The 16,291-nt window shown below is 48.0% G+C and overlaps 1 protein-coding gene and 1 long non-coding RNA gene across 3 annotated transcripts; one reads left to right on the forward strand and one right to left on the reverse strand.

The window, feature by feature from the left end:
- Positions 1-798: 798 nt before the first annotated feature.
- On the forward strand, positions 799-12,683 carry LOC118086943 (sphingolipid delta(4)-desaturase/C4-monooxygenase DES2). Of its 2 annotated transcripts, none has more exons than XR_015950355.1 (3): positions 799-1,930; positions 3,846-5,040; positions 11,963-12,683. XR_015950355.1 is itself a non-coding variant. In XM_035119049.3 (3 exons), the coding sequence occupies exons 1-3, from the start codon at positions 1,849-1,851 to the stop codon at positions 12,104-12,106; spliced, it is 969 nt and encodes a 322-aa protein (XP_034974940.1). In that variant the 5' UTR covers positions 799-1,848; the 3' UTR covers positions 12,107-12,683. The 2 variants fall into 2 exon arrangements, 1 of the variants encoding a protein (XP_034974940.1); XM_035119049.3 differs by having other exon boundaries at positions 3,846-4,588.
- LOC148685496 (uncharacterized) lies at positions 11,974-16,289 on the reverse strand. The gene is made up of 3 exons (XR_015950356.1): positions 15,952-16,289; positions 12,737-12,799; positions 11,974-12,081 (listed from the first exon to the last, which is right to left on the reverse strand). It is a non-coding gene; the product is annotated as an uncharacterized LOC148685496 (long non-coding RNA).
- Positions 16,290-16,291: the final 2 nt, after the last annotated feature.

The raw sequence follows: 16,291 nt of genomic DNA on the forward strand, positions 1-16,291 counted from the left end.
AGAATAGATTCGAGCGCGGCCGCTCCGAAGTCTGTGCGCTCAGAAATGGAGAACAGGGAGGGAAGAGGAAAACCAAAATCAAAACTCAGGCACTGATTTCCAAACAGCTGTCCCTATAAAGATCATTTCAGAGGCAAGGAGGCGCCTGGTAGTGGGGTGGGAGAGCTGGGGAGTCACATATGGCAACCAATGCACCACTTTGGTTTCAGATACCGTAGTACATGGGTAGATGAGTCTAAAAAGCCCAGGACAGAAATGTTCATGGCCCTCTAGAAGCTATGGTGGTTCATTGACCAGAAGTCATGTATTTAGCATTTACTCAGGGAGTGTATACTCGATTCTGACCAAACTAAACAACCTAGAGCCAAAATAAAAAAAATTCCTTCAGTAGCACCTTAAAGACCAACTAAGTTTTTATTTTGGTATGAGCTTTCGTGTGCATGCACACTTCTTCAGATACAGTGAAATGGAAGTTTCCAGGCACTTATGTAGAGAAGGGGTGGGGATGGGGAGGGGGGATCACTCAGAAGGGTGGTGGAAATGGGTGATTGACTGACTGATAGCTGTTGATGACCGCAAACGACTGCAAATGGTTTTGCATGAAAAAGCAAGGGTTGAGATGGCTGAAGATCGCTTTATACAGTGAATGTACTTCCATTTCACTGTATCTGAAGAAGTGTGCATGCACACGAAAGCTCATACCAAAATAAAAACTTAGTTGGTCTTTAAGGTGCTACTGAAGGAATTTTTTTTATTTTACTTCGATCCAGACCAACACGGCTACCTACCTGTAACCTAGAGCCAAATATACATCAGTATGACCCCCCCACCCCCCATATCATAGAATAAAAAAACCATGGAATTGTAGAGTTGGAAAAGACCCCAAAGGTCCTCTAGCCCACCCCCTGCAAATTTGACCACAAAACCTTCATCCCTCCCCCCCATTTGATTTACAGTGGTACCTCTACTTACGAATTTAATGTGTTCCAAACGCACATTTTTAAGTAGAAAAAATTTGTAAGTCGAATCCCATTAGAATGCATTGGGAGAAAAAATTCGTATGTAGAAAAAATCCTATCTAAACCACATCCAAGATGGCGGACGGAGTAAGTAGAAACATTCGTAAATAGAGTTATTCGTAAGTAGAGGTACCACTGTAATAGCCTCAAACACAAAGAAAATGCTCAGTGTACTTCACGTTTCAGAGAGAGAAACACCCTTCCCACTGTATGCAGTTCTCATGGTCACACTGCCTGTAATGATCTGCACCAACGGTAAATAAAACCACCCATCGCTCAAAAGAGTAATTGGAAAAATAACTACAGCAGTATACAGGTAGATGCAAAGCACACCTTCCTAAACATGGCCCAGAAGTTCGCTGAAATCTTTCTTCAGAGAGCAGAGTTGCTACAGCCTCTTGATTTTAACGATTACCCTTGACTGGCTGCTACAGCTTTCCTGGCATGACAATCCCTCCTTTTTCCAGACGACGCAAACCAGAACCGCACACAGCATCCCACAGTTACGTCCCCTTCAAAGATAGCAAGTCATCCTCTTCACCACAGAGGAGTTCGTTCCATGTGATAATGACACACTTTGTAAAGCGCAAATCTATTCCGGCTCACCCCTTCGGCCACCGTTGCCCATAGAATTAGGAATTCCTCAGGGAGGGCAAACTGGTTGAGCAGGTGCTTTAGCCCAGCAGGTTGGGCAGGGTTTGGGTTCAACGGGGGTAGTCTCAGAGCCATCACCGCACTCTCAGAAGGTGGCTGTAGGGAGCACACCCCAAGAGACTCTCCATAAAAGCGGGGAGAGTCTTCTTGAGTCAGGCTCAGAGAGGTCCTCCCCATGGGCAACACCGGGAGCAGAGATGACTTCGAGTGGGTCTACACGGAGCAGCCCCACACAAGCAGAAGGAAGGAGATCCTAGGTGAGGTTGCAGGTGGAGGACGCTGCAAAGGGCAGAGACTGGAGGGGTGGGGGGAAGGGCAAAGTGGGTGAACCGGGACCAGGCGGGCAGGGAACTGGACCGACATGGCTACCAGCCACAAGCAGGGCCGGACTGAGGTTTGATGAGGCCCTCAGCTCCTGAAGGTAATGGGGCCCTTTCTATGTCCAGCTGCCCTTTGCCAACAACAAATGGTGCTGGGTTATTTTTGTTTTTGTTTTTTTAATAGATGCTAGATGGTAATTTATGGACCTAATAGGTATCTCAAGCCATTTGCACATCCCAAAATATGTATTTTATCAAAGTAATCATTGAACTGAAATACAGTTAAGAAGAAGTATATTAATAGTGAAATAATTATGAATCTCTAACTTGAAATGATTTTTTTATTGGTAACAAACTTAATAATGCAAACACATTGGCAGTTGGCAATAACAAAAGTTCCTTTAGAAACGCCATTTACAAAGACTCATAATCTAGTCTCTAGAAACTTGCTATAACATAAAATAATAATAGGTGAGATATGATGCAAACTACTAATAATTATAAATACTGGATTTCTCAGGAATGTTATAGAAGGTTCCTGGAACTCATCTTTCGTGTCTGGGTGGAAACATGTTGCTGCCTAGTCATAGAAACATAGAACTGTAGAGTTGGCAGGGACCCTGAGGGTCATCTAGCCCCCCCCCGCAATACAGGAATCTTAACTCAAGCACCTATAAAGATGGCCAAAATCTACAGAATTCTTTCTGAAACAGAAAGTGACACACGACTCCCAGGATTATTGGCTGGAGGGGAGCCCCAACTGTTTATGAAGCGGTGTCACAGCGCTTCAAACGTATGGTGTGGGTGGCCCCTTCTGAATTAAAAAGCGGGTTTTTGCAGGGAAAGCTCCAGGGTGGGGGAAAAAGACCACATGAACCCGGAGCTTAAAAACCCGGAGCAAAAGGTGAGCATATATAATCCCTCTATCTCTCCTCCAATCTTTCACACCGATATGTACCCATGAAATCAGATATAAACATTCTCAAGAAGGGTGTGCCTGCAGATCTCTGTTTCATTTAATTGATTGATGGATGGATGGATTAATTAAATTAAAGCATGTCAGACTATGCACAACCTATTTTTATTTAGCCTTTCCACCACCCCATGCTGGAACGCCGGCAGCGGCAAACCACTATGTACAACGCATGTGCAGCGTCACTACGTACGGTGCAGGCATCGTACATAGCGACGCCGCACATGCACCCTACATAGCGATATACACAATACCTTCGTTCGCCCCTGAATGGCCCAACTTTATTACTATGTGACACACTAGGAGATGTTGAAGCTTACATGTTTTTCTTGTTCTCTTATTCTATATGTTAAGTCTGCGAGTTGTGCATATTCTGTCAACTTAAGTTGCTACTCTTTGTTAGTTGGGACCTTGCTGGTTTTCCATTTCTGGGCTAATGAAACACGGGCCGCAGTAGTAGCATACATAAATAAATTCCCAGCAGGACACCAGTGTTAATCACACCCTCTCTCTGCTTGCGATTCACTGCCACACCAAGGGTGGGTGCCACTACTGAGGGCCTTCTCGGTAGTGGCACCCACCCTGTGGAATGCCCTCCCACCAGAGGTCAAAGAGAACAACAATTACCAGACCTTTAGAAGGCATCTTAAGGCAGCCCTGTTTAGGGAAGCTTTTAATGTTTGATGGATTTCTGTATTTTGGTGTTTTGTTGGAAGCCGCCCAGAGTGGCTGGGGGAACCCGGCCAGATGGGCGGGGTATAAATAATAAATTGTTATTGTTATTGTTGTTGTTGTTATTATTATTATTATTATTATTATTATTATTATTATTATTACGCCATTGCTTCCCCTTCTCACCCCTCTTTCCCTCCACAACAGCCAAGTACCCGGAGATCAAGAAGCTGATGGGCCCCGATCCCAACATGAAGTGGGTGGTGACCCTCATGGTCCTGACTCAGATTCTCGCCTGCTACCTGGTGAAGGGCTTGCCTTGGAAGTGGGTCTTCTTCTGGGCCTACGCCTTCGGGGGCTGCCTCAACCACTCGATGACGCTGGCCATCCACGACATCGCCCACAACGTGCCTTTCGGCAACAAGAGGGCCAAGTGGAACCGCTTCTTCGGCATGTTCGCCAACCTGCCCATCGGCTTCCCCTATGCCACCTCCTTCAAGAAGTACCACGTCGACCACCACCGCTTCCTGGCCATGGAAGGGCTGGACGTCGACGTCCCCACCGAGTTCGAGGGGCACTTCTTCAACACCCCGCTGAGGAAGGTCCTCTGGCTCTTCCTGCAGCCTCTCTTCTACGTCCTGCGGCCGCTCTGCATCAACCCCAAGCCTCTCTCCAAGATGGAGGTCATTAACTTGGCTGTCCAAATGGGCTACAACCTCCTCATATACAGCTTATGGGGGTCCAAGCCCCTGGTCTACATGGTGGCCGGTTCCTTCTTGGCCATGGGCCTCCACCCCTTCGCTGGGCACTTCATCGCTGAGCATTACATGTATGCCAAGGGTTACGACACTGTCTCCTACTACGGGCCCCTGAACTGGGTCACCTTCAACGTGGGTTACCACATGGAACACCACGACTTCCCCAGCATCCCAGGAAGCAGGTTGCCACTGGTAAGGCCAACAGATTCTCTCGGGTTGCCGTTGCGTAGAGCCTTCCCGGCTTGGTGTAGCAGAGGGGGGGATTCATCGAGGGCGCGTGGGGTCTCACCAACTGCAGACTTGTCTCAGCCCTTGCCAAGGCTGGAGTCAGATGCAGCTCAGAACGAAGAGGCGGAGTCAGTTGTGGGCAAAGTGAACTCTTTAGTCCAGGAAATGGCATGTGACCCGGCCGCCCTTCCCAACAAGTATTGCCCCTACAGAGCAGCTGCTGCTGGGACTGAAGGTCCCTGCCTTCCATCCCTCTGAACGCTCCTGGGAAAGTGGGGAGGCGGGACTTTCGGACAACACCAGAGTGCAAGGATTTGTTGCTGCTTCTGCCGCGAGAGATCAAACCGGTCGTGGGAGGGATCCTGGACGTTGGGCAGGGCCGGATTGAGGTTTGATGAGGCCCTCAGTTCCTGAAGGTAATGGGGCCCTTTCTATGTCCAGCTATCCTTTGTCCACAACAAATGGTCGCTGTTTTTTTTTGTGTGTGTGTGTGTTGAATATATGCTAGATGAAACAAAAAATAAAAAAAAATCCTTCCAGTATATGTGTGTCATGTACCCTGCCTTTTGAAGGCACGCAAAACGTTTCGCTAGGACACTTCTGAAGAAGTGTGCATGCACACGAAGGCTCATACCAATGACAAACTTAGTTGGTCTCTAATGTGCTACTGGAAGGCATTTTTTTTAAAGTTTTTGTTTCGACTACATCAGACCAACATGGCTACCTACCTGTAACTATATGCTAGATGGTAATTTATGGACTTAATAGGCACCTCAGTAATAGGTATGATGCAAACTACTAATAATTATAAATAGCAGAATGTAGGCACCCTATATAGAGAAATGAGCAAACCAGTGATACTTTAGGGAGTAGGCTAGCAGGTGGGGCCCATGACCTACATCACAGGAGCCTACACAACACAAAACAAAACAAAACACTGTTGCTGTATGGTGGTGTGGTGTAGAGGTTAAGAGCGGTAGACTCATAATCTGGGGAACCGGGTTCGTGTCTCCACTCCTCCACATGCAGCTGCTGGGTGACCTTGGGCTAGTCACACTTCTTTGAAGTCTTTCAGCCCTATTCACCTCACAGAGTGTTTGTTGTGGGGGAGGAAGGGAAAGGAGAATGTTAGCCGCTTTGAGAGTCCTTCGGGTAGTGATAAAGCGGGATATCAAATCCAAACTCTTCTATGTAGGTTTTATTTTATTTGTTTTTTATCTTATATTTTGGAAATGTACATCCAGGGTTTTTTCTCCTTTCAATCTTTTGGAGGGCCCCAAGATTGTTTAGCTTGTTTAGCTTATATGTAAATCAGGCACTGACGCTGGGGCTTCCGTCGCCACCAGCAATGCACACTGGGTTACTTAAAAGGGGCCGCATGGGTGTTGGACCGCCCTGACCTAGCGAAACTTTTGCGTGCCTTCAAAAAGCAGGGCACATGACACGTATATAAACAATTCAGAAGTTGATGAGTGCGCTGTTCGAACACCCACCTGTTTGATCTCATTGCCTGTTGATCATATATTGCAATATTCTTGGAAAAACCCCACCCTAATTATCTGCATACAATATAGTCCCTGCCTGCCATCCCACAGTCCAAAAGAATATGCAAAGGGCATCCTTATTACTACAGCAGATAATGATAATGGTGATAATATTTCAACATATTATTTATTAAGGTAAAGGGTAAAGGGGCCCCTGACCATCAGGTCCAGTCGTGTCCGACTCTGGGGTTGCGGCGCTCATCTCGCTCTATAGGCCGAGGGAGCCGACGTTTGTCAGCGTTTGTCCGCAGACAGCTTCCGGGTCATGTGGCCAGCATGACAAAGCTGCTTCTGGCGAACCAGAGCAGTGCACGGAAACGCCGTTTACTTTCCCACTGGAGCGGTTCCTATTTATCTACTTGCACTTGATGTGCTTTCGAACTGCTAGGTGGGCAGGAGCTGGGACCGAGCAACGGGAGCTCACCCCGTTGCAGGGATTCGAACCGCCGACCTTCTGATCAGCAAGCCCTAGACTCTGTGATTTAACCCACAGCGCCACCTGGGTCCCTATATTATTTATTACAACATTATTATTATTTATTCACCCTCACAACTGCCCTGTGAGGTAGGGTAGGTGAAGAGATGGTGGCTGGCCCCCAAGGTCACCCAGTGAGCTTCATAGCTGAGTGGGGATTCAAACCTAGATCTCCCAGGTCCCAGTCCAGCACTCTAAGCACTACGCAACACTGTGTCTCATGCATGCTGCCTTTCAGAACAAGCCCAAGGCAGCTCTCAAGCTACTGAACCCATTATTATTATTGTTATTATTATTATTATTAAGAAGAAGAAAAAGTCACATTCATCACGAAATAGCCAAAAACTAGCGTGTCCGCTTCTGCATTGCTAAAAATAATAACAACAACAGGGAAAAGAAACACACCACATTGAAAAAGAGGGCACAAATTTACATCCAATTTGAATATGCTAATGTATAAGGCGATGCAAATTTGGAAATATACTGCATTTCGCCACAGAGGGAAAGGCTGAAGCCAGGTGGTTTGTGTTCCTGCCTGCTGTCCAGGTGTCGTTCACTGTTGAGGGGGAAATCAATTCACCTTGCGGTTCAGGTGGGAAAGGTTTACCTGAAATAGACAAAGGCCAGGAATCAAAGCAGAGATTCCATGAAAAGGGAGGTCTTTACTGCTGCTGCGTTAAAGGTCCAGTTCTTAGAGGCAAAGAAGGGTGGTTTCATTGTACAAACGAATGTACAAGTACGTATTACGGTACTTTTTCTGTTGCACCAGGGGAGGTTCCTTGGCTTTATTTCCATGCTAACACCTCAAACTGTCAACTACAACTACAGTACTTTACTAAGAGATCAGAAGCAGGACCAACTAGTTCAGGAAAGATAACGTTTCGAAATAATCAAAAGGTATGTGTGACAAGCATTGGAATTTCCTGGTATTTCGAAAGTTGGGGAAATAACAGGGTGGACAGAGTGGCCTCCCAATTGATTGATTCAGCCTCCTGTCAATTTAGCATAATCCTTCCTGCCGATATGACTGAGCTGCCTGGGAGATGCTTGATCTTAGGGGTGTGAGTTCAAGTCCCATGCTGGGCAAAAAGACTCCTGCATCGCAGGGGGTTGGACTAGATGACCCTCGTGGTCCCTTCCAACTCTACAGTTCTATGATTCTATAATAAGATTCTGCATACATCCTGGCACCCTAAAGGTGGGAGACATACAGTCCAACGTAATCAATTTTAGCTCTTCTGAAGTCTTGATTTTTCTGCCACCTTGCAGGGCAACAAAGCAAAATCCTGAGCTTTGTCTTTGTGTGTGTGTGTGTGTGTGTGTGTGGAGATGGAAAGCTCTGGTACTAAACTTCTGCTGCCTTGTGGGGTATCTTTGGGAGAAGAAAAGGTTCAGGAGAAAACCTTGTACAAATCCTGAGTAGAATCTCTTAAGACGGTTGGATGGCACCATGTACACCTCTTTCTGACTGTCTCACCAGAGTGGTGCATGCTCTAGTTATCTCCTGCTTGGACTATGCAATGCGCTCTATGTGGGGCTACCTTGGAAGGTGACCTGGAAGCTACAACTAATCCAGAATGCGGCAGCTAGACTGGGGACTGGGAGCAGCTGCCGAGACCACATAACACCGGTCCTGAAAGAACTACATTGCCTCCCAGTACGTTTCTGAGCACAATTCAAAGTGTTGGTGCTGACCTTTAAAGCCCTGAATGGCCCAGTAGACCTGAAGGAGCGTCTCCACCCCCATCGTCCAGCCTGGACACTGAGGTCCAGCTCCGAGGGCCTTCTGACGGTTTCCTTACTGCGAGAAGTGAGGTTACAGTGAACCAGGCTGTCAGGGGATTGTTGTGGCTACTCTCGAGTAAAGACGCTCCATTCCGCTCTGTCTTTCAGAGTTTTATTGTGCATATTATTTACAGTGCAGAGATATCAGAAAACATGACTGCCCAGTCCAATTCAGAACCCGGCAATGGCTGCTTCCGGCTCTTCAGCCAGCATAAAAGCCTGGGCACCCCAAAGCGCCTCCCCCTAGCCCTGCGTGTGGGCGTGCGCCTCAATTCGGGCGCTGGAAGGGGCTGCGTTCCTTCTCCCGTCCTTTGGTTGGAGCATTGCAGAGGCTCCAGCACCTCGCTGTGCTGTCCTTCCCCCTCTGGCCAGCTGGGTCGGTGCCTAGGCTCTGACGCGTCTGAGAGCCCCCTCTCCACCCCGCTCCATTCCTCACTCCCTCCTATCTTCCTATCTGACTTTTAGAAGACATCTGAAGGCAGCCCTGTTTAGGGAAGCCGCCCATAGTAGCTGGGGAAACCCAGCCAGGTGGACGGGGTATAAATTCTTCTCCTTCTCCTTCTCCTCCTTCTTCTATTACTTCCGGCGACTCCTGCTGCCAAGCTGGTGCCAAACGCATAGCTCTGCTTTCTTTTGGACCACATCAGTGAGGCTTTGAGGGGGGTCTTCTCATCGGGGCAGCCCAGGACCTCCACACACACTGTCCAGGCTTGTGCCCGGGGAGGTCACTTCAGTGTTGCTAACAGCAGTCTGACATGAGCTGCGCTCCATTGTCTCTTGAGACAGATGGGTGGCAGCTAATATCTATACAGTACTTTTGCGGTCTACTTGGTATGAAAAGTTGGAGCATCGGCTTATTGAAAACAAAGGCAGAGTCGACTTCAAGGGAAGCGCTATTTTAAAATGCAAATAGGGAGAGCCTTTTATTTTAATCCCAGGCAGGTGCTATCTGATTCAGCGGGAAGGGGAAAGCGTCTTGGCAAGGGAATTTACTTTTTGGTTTCTGGTTCCACGGTGCCAGAAGTAATCTTCATAGCTTCAAGGCTCTTTCCCTCTGTTAGGGGTATTGATTTTTAAACCAGGCTTGGACTGGAGACAACCGTTCGAATAGAGGACTGCTTCTATAACATAGGCCAAAAAAAACCCATTAAAACACCCAAGACCCTCAGTGACTGAAACAATTTGGAGCTGCTGCAAAATGCTGCCATACAAAATGTTCCTCTGCAGTATCCAAGCCAGCCAGCCATTTCATCTCCCTTTCCCATATACTCCATTCCGTTCTCCTCCCCTCCGCCTCCAGTTCTGTTTCCATCTCCAACATTAAAATGAAGGATTAAAAGCACGCTTGATCCTCACTGGGCAGCCCTTTCCATAGAGTTTTGTGTTTTTTCCACTGAGAGAGGGCACTGCTTGCAAACCTTGGGGTTCCCTTAAGTCTGGATGGTGTTGTTTTGTCTGCATAAGGAGCCGCCGTTGGGAGAATGAGCTACGTCAGGCATCCCCAAACTGTGGCCCTCCATATGTTTTGGCCTACAACTCCCATGATCCCTAGCTAACAGGACCAGTGGTCGGGGAAGATGGGAATTGTAGTCCAAAACATCTGGAGGGCCAAAGTTTGGGGATTGCCAGGCACCACATTTTAAGGCAGATAGCGTGCAGAGGAGGGCAACCAAGATGACCAAGGGTCTGGAAACCACGCCTGATGAGGAACGGTTGAAGGAGGTGGGCATGTTTAGCCTGGAGAGGAAGAGACTGAGAGGAGATAGCCACCTTCAGATATCTCAAGGGCTGCCATGGGGAGGATGGAGCAAGCTTGTGTTCTCCTGTTCTGGAGGGTAGGACTCAAAGCCATGGTTTCAAGTGACAAGAAAGGAGATTATTGGCTCACCCACACTTCAACTTCTCCTGTGTCTCTAGAGGGTCCAGGAAGTTCTCCCCTGCCCCTGGTCCTGCTCCGGGAGGAAACCTGTTCTTTAGAGAAAACCTGAATTTCCAGTTTGCTCTAACTGAGTGATAAAGAGCAGGGGGCAAGAGGAAATGTGTCTGAGCCTCTGACTAAACTTTAGGAGGAACTTTCTGATGGTAAGTTGTTCAACAGTGGAACAGACCACCTAAGGTGGTGGATTCTCCTTTATTGCAGATTTTTCGACCAACGGGTGGCCATCTGTCAGAGATTCTTTAGCTGGGATTCCTACTTTGCAGGGGCTTCGACGAGATAACTCCCGGAGCCCCGTTCAACTGTACATTTCTACGAATCTATGAAACAGTGAATGAAAAAATAATAGTAATTCAATGAAGAAAATCCCGTCCCTTTTCCATGTGCGTAACAAAAGAGTCTTGAGTCATTTGGATCTTTTTTCTTTTGAAAGATAGTAAGTAGAATCATAGAATCACAGAATCATTGGGACCTCCAAGGGTCATCTAGTCCAACCCCCTGCAATGCAGGCATCTCAGCTAAAGCATCCATGACAGATGGCCGTCCAACCTCTGCTTAAAAACCTCCAGGGAAGGAGAGCCCACCACCTCCCGAGGGAAGCTGTCAATCAGTGCAGACAACACTGAGCTAGATAGGACAATGGTCTGACATGGTATATTGCCGCTTTCTGTGCTCCTGCTTTCCCAGATTTCTAATTCGATGTAGAAGTGTGGCAAATATCTCGTCTACTTTGGGCACTTAGCTTGTTAAGTGGTGTATTTCATACCATGGTAAATTCCTTCTTTGCAAATAGTCCTCTGTAATCCCCCTTGGTCACAGGTAGGGAAAAGGAAGACCCTGTCTCATGCTCCACATTCTTCAGATAGGGTCAGACCTGGAGTACAGTGTCCAGTTCTTGGCACCACAGTTCAAGAAGGATACTGACAAGCTGGAATATGTCCAGAGGAGGGCAATCAAAATGGTCAAAGGCCTGGAAATGATGCCTTATGAGGAACAGCTTAGGGAGCTAGGCATGTTTAGCCTGGAGAAGAGAAGGTTGATATGATAGCCATGTTCAAATATATTAAAGGATGCCATATAGAGGAGGGAGAAAGGTTGTTTTCTGCTGCTCCAGAGAAGCGGACACAGAGCAATGGATTCAAACTACAAGAAAGAAGATTCCACCTAAACATTAGGAAGAGCTTCCCGATAGTAAGAGCTGTTCGACAGTGGAATTTGCTGCCAAGGAGTGTGGTAGAGTCTCCTTCTTTGGAGGTCTTTAAGCAGAGGCGTGACAGCCATCTGTCAGGAATGCTTTGATGGTGTTTCCTGCTTGGCAGGGGGTTGGACTGGATGGCCCTTGTGGTCTCTTCCAACTCTATGATTCTATGAAACCATTCCACTGTTGAACATGTGCTTATTAACATATGTGCACTTTATGAAAGTGAATTGAGTTGTGATTTCAGCGCATCTCAGTTGCAGCCCAGAACACACCAGTTAGGGTGATTCCACCTCCCCAAAACCTGACTTGAATTCAGATCCCACCATCAGTGGCACCCCCCCCCCCCCGTTCTTCTGTTTCTGTCCAATTTTCAGTGTTTCGATGTTTTTCTTTCCAGGTGAGGAAAATCGCCCCGGAGTATTACGACAACCTTCCCTACCACAACTCCTGGATCCTTGTGCTTTGGGATTTTGTTTTCAAAAGGGAGCTGGGGCTCTTTTCCCGCGTGAAGAGGACCTACAAGGGGAACAAGACCTTATGAAGCTGGAGGGAACTGGTGGCATGCCTTCCTCCCTCCCACCCATACTTCCAACACCTCCACTCCTCCCCCACCCTCTCATGAAGGGGGATGGGGGGGTGATGAGTAGAGTCGCTGAAGGCTGTTCTCAAAAGCAAACTTAACAAAGAACATCAGAAGAGCCTGCTGGATCAGGCCAATGGTCCATCTACTCCACTATTCCACCCTGTTCTCACAGCGGCCAAGCAGGTGCCTGTTCTGCCCCATAATTCCTGCAGTTTCCAACTACTGGTGTACAGAAATATTTCTGCCTCTGATTGTGGAGGCAGAGCATTGCGGCCAGTTGCCATCGATGGCCCTCTTCTGCCCCTCCTCTCCCTCCGTGAATTTGTCTAATCCTCTTTTAAACCCACCCAAGATGGTGGCCACCACTGCCTCCTGTGGCAGGGAGTTCCGCGGTTTAACTCTGCAGTGCGTGAAGCGCTGCTTCCTTTCATGTGTTCTGAATCTTGCAACTGAAGCTTCGTTGGGTGTCCACGAGTTCCAAGTGCTGGGAGGAGTCAGAGAGATTCCTAGACACAATAAATTGATCTGAAACATATCTTCAGTTTCCCTTGGAAGCTCCTAACGGGGATGGAGTCGTGTGCCTCTTACCTTCGGGGACCATCAACATGGCAGCGTTGTGGGGCTAGGAATCAAAATGGCGGTATCGTGGCCCTACGGATTAATAATAATAATAATAATAATAATAATAATAATAATAATAATGTATTACTTGTAACACTCCCATCTGACCGGGTTGCCCCAGCCACTCTCCAACATATATAAAAACGTAATAAAAAATTAAACATTGAACAGCTTCCGTATACAGGGCTATCATCATCAACTCTTGTCAAATTCTATCATGACATCTGGGAAGAGACTCAGTTACGCTTAATCTCCAGGGTGTGTGTGTGTGGTGGGCTGTGAATTAAGGGGTTCTGTGTGCAAATCATGCCAGACTCCCCAGACCAGCAGGAAGACCCAGCCCTTTGCCAGATGCCAGAACCAACCTTATCCCTTCACCTCTTCCAAGTGGGGTTGGGTGGGGGTCGGAGAGCGGCACAGGACTGGGGTAAGAGAACACAGGTGAATAGGAAAGGGGGCAAAGCATCCTGACAACACACTGCCCCACTTAGTTCTGACCCCCATCAAAAGATGGAAGGCAGGTGGCTGAAAGAGGTCTCACGCAACCTGTTGCACTCTAGATATTTTAGACTACACCACCAGCTGTCACCCAATTAAAGAAATTATGGTTGCTAAATCGGATAGGGTTTAGTTAGTTAGTTAACTTACTAATTGAATCTGCAAAAGTTTGCCCATGACCGGGTAAAAGCACCTCAGTTCTGGAACAGAAGTAAGCAGCCTAATTTATTTATGATCAGCCGATGTGCAAAGGTCCTTTTGTATACACAGGAGAGAAGGCCTTTCCTAAGATGTTTTTTAAAAAATAAAATACTTTTATTAAAAATGGGGTTGGGTGAGGGAGGGCCCAAGGGTAGGAATCGCTCAATCGACCAAAATGCTTTTGACAATGCTCAGAACCATCCCATGAGCTCATTGAGCATCATGTACAGCAGGGAATAAAACTGGGGACCCAGGTGGCGCTGTGGTTAAATCACTGAGCCTAGGGCTTGCTGATCAGAAGGTCAGCGGTTCGAATCCCTGTGACGGGGTGAGCTCCCGTTGCTTGGTCCCAGCTCCTGCCAACCTAGCAGTTCGAAAGCACGTCAAAATGCAAGTAGATAAATAGGAACCGCTACAGCGGGAAGGTAAACGGTGTTTCCATGTGCTGCTCTGGTTTGCCAGAAGCGGCTTTGTCATGCTGGCCACATGACCTGGAAGCTATACGCCGGCTCCCTCGGCCAATAATGCGAGATGAGCGCGCAACCCCAGAGTCGGTCACGACTGGACCTAATGGTCAGGGGTCACTTTACTTTACCTTATTCTTTGCATTATGGCGCCCTCTAGTGAAGAGGGGCTTCCTGGTGGGGGTTCGATATTGCAAATAAGCAATGACAAGCACAGGGTTTTTTTCAATTAAAAATGCATTGGGGTCCCCCCGGGAAGCATCGATCTCGGTTAAATGTGATGGGTGGAATGCAATCTGGCGCTCTGATGCCAACCATGTCATTGTGGATGTCGTGAGAAAATTGCAGCCACCAGGAGTGAGGATTCCCACAATGGAAGCCCCACCCACCCACCTACCGCGACTCTGGCTGTGCGTACACACAATATGTGTCAGGCATGTGGCTTCCCCCAAGGAATCATAGAATCTTAAGAGAGTTGGAAGGGTCCCAAGGGCATAGCTGTCAACCCTCCCCCCCTTTTTTGCGGGAAACTCCCTTATTCCAAGCCACAGCTGTCAACCTTCCCTTTTTTTTGCTGGAAATCCCCTTATTCCAGCGCCGTTTCCCTGCTGGTATCCTGGATTGTTAGATATACCGTAGACTGTCCCCAGGACAGGTGAGGCTGCTGATCCCTTATTTTCAAATCCGAAAGTTGACAGCTATGCAAAGGGTCATCTAGTCCAACCCCCTGCAACAGTTCCTGGGAACCATAGTTTCAAAGGGTCCTGGGAACAGTAGCTCCCTAAAGGCTAGAGCAACGCGGACGGTCTGGGAATTGGCGTGTTTTTACATGAGTAGAATGTGTCCTTTTATTTAAAACTAGCTGGCCCTGCACGTGTTGCTGTGCGTTAGTCTGTCAAATGGAGGGTAATAGCCCCCCTTCAGATCCCTCTGAGTCCTGTTTTACAGGATCTCGTGGCGGAGGCGGGGTTTGTGGGTGTGGGCTAGACTCCATGGGGAGGGAGGAAGAGGTGGAGGAGGAGCTGTGGGAATAACACCACTTGAGGGCGCTGTTTTAGTTTGTGGAAAAGCAGGTTTTTACCTGCGCAGGTATGAGATGTGAGCAATCAGAGGTTGTGCAAACACTCGGGTAGTGGCATGGACCGTTGTGTCCAAATTCCAGGACAATCGGTCAAGCGGTTTCGGAGAAAAGTGGAGCTCACAGTTTCACCTTTTTTACATTTTTATATATATACTGTAATGGAAAGTGGATTAATCCGTTCCAGACGGGTACGCGGAATACACAACCTGAAGCGTACTTAACCCGAAGCATGGGTGTAATTGGTTCCAGAAGTCTGTTCATAAACTGAAGCGTTCATAAACTGAAGCGAACTTTCCCATTGAAAGTAATGGAAAGTGAATTAATCCGTTCCAGATGGGTCCACGGCGTTCGTAAACCGAAAATTCGTAAACCGAGGTGTTCATAAACTGAGGTAAATGCATCTCTGGGTTATTTGTGGGGCCTGCCTGGTATTTTAACATAAGTAGAATGTGTGCTTTTATTTAAAATGCATCTCTGGGTTATTTGTGGGGCATAGGAATTCATTCATTCCCCCCCCCAAAAAAAACAAATAGTCCGGCCCAACACATGGTCTGAGGGATGGTGGACTGGCCCACAGCTGAAAAAGGTTGCTGACCCCTGCCTTTGGGCATATTTGGTCTGAGCCCACCTTGCCAGCTTACTGATATTCCATTTCAACAGTCTATGTTTTTGAGCCTGAGCAAAATTGGGATCTGCAATTACTATTAGTACTAGTAGTACTCGCAGTATTACTACTACGAGTACTACTAATACTACTAGTACTACAAACCTCCCCCTCCTCTGCCTCCGCTCCCCATCGGTGAAAAGCTGCCTGCCATTACCATTAGTACTATTAGTATTATTATGACAAGTACTACTACCGGTAGTACTACAAACCTTCCCCCCACTCCACCCCATCACTGCCTCCGCTCCCCATCGGTGAATGCCTGCCTGCCTACCAGCAATGCACTGCGTACATGCTCCGCCAGGAGCTTTGCCCTCACTTCCAGCCGGCTTCAGCCCCCTCCTTCGCTTCCGCACCGCCCCTTGCCATTGGCCACTCTGGAAACATCCCAGCTTCCTACTGGTGAATTCTCCGCTCGGGCTTCACGGATAAGAGAGAGGCGGTGAGGAGAAGGGAAGAAAAACGAAAGCTTGAGCTGCGTTTTTCTTCGTGCGTGGTGGCGAGCCTCGGACTCTGATTGGCGAGGAACGTCACGGGGGCGGACCGAGCGCGGGGCGATTGGCTGGCCGAGGGAGCGGCCGGTGGCTGATTGGCCGGACGGCGAGAGCGGCCCG

Source organism: Zootoca vivipara, chromosome 6 (genome assembly GCF_965207765.1).
Source record: "Zootoca vivipara chromosome 6, rZooViv2.hap1.1, whole genome shotgun sequence".
NCBI lineage: Eukaryota > Metazoa > Chordata > Lepidosauria > Squamata > Lacertidae > Zootoca > Zootoca vivipara.

Bases quoted from the DNA above. Each gene is read 5' to 3' on its own strand.
- LOC118086943 (XM_035119049.3), top strand. From the start codon at position 1,849: ATGGGCAACACCGGGAGCAGAGATGACTTCGAGTGGGTCTACACGGAG. The intron at 1,931-3,845 runs GTGAGGTTGCAG...CCTCCACAACAG, and splicing joins CAGAAGGAAGGAGATCCTAG to CCAAGTACCCGGAGATCAAG. The intron at 4,589-11,962 runs GTAAGGCCAACA...TTTTCTTTCCAG, and splicing joins CAGGAAGCAGGTTGCCACTG to GTGAGGAAAATCGCCCCGGA.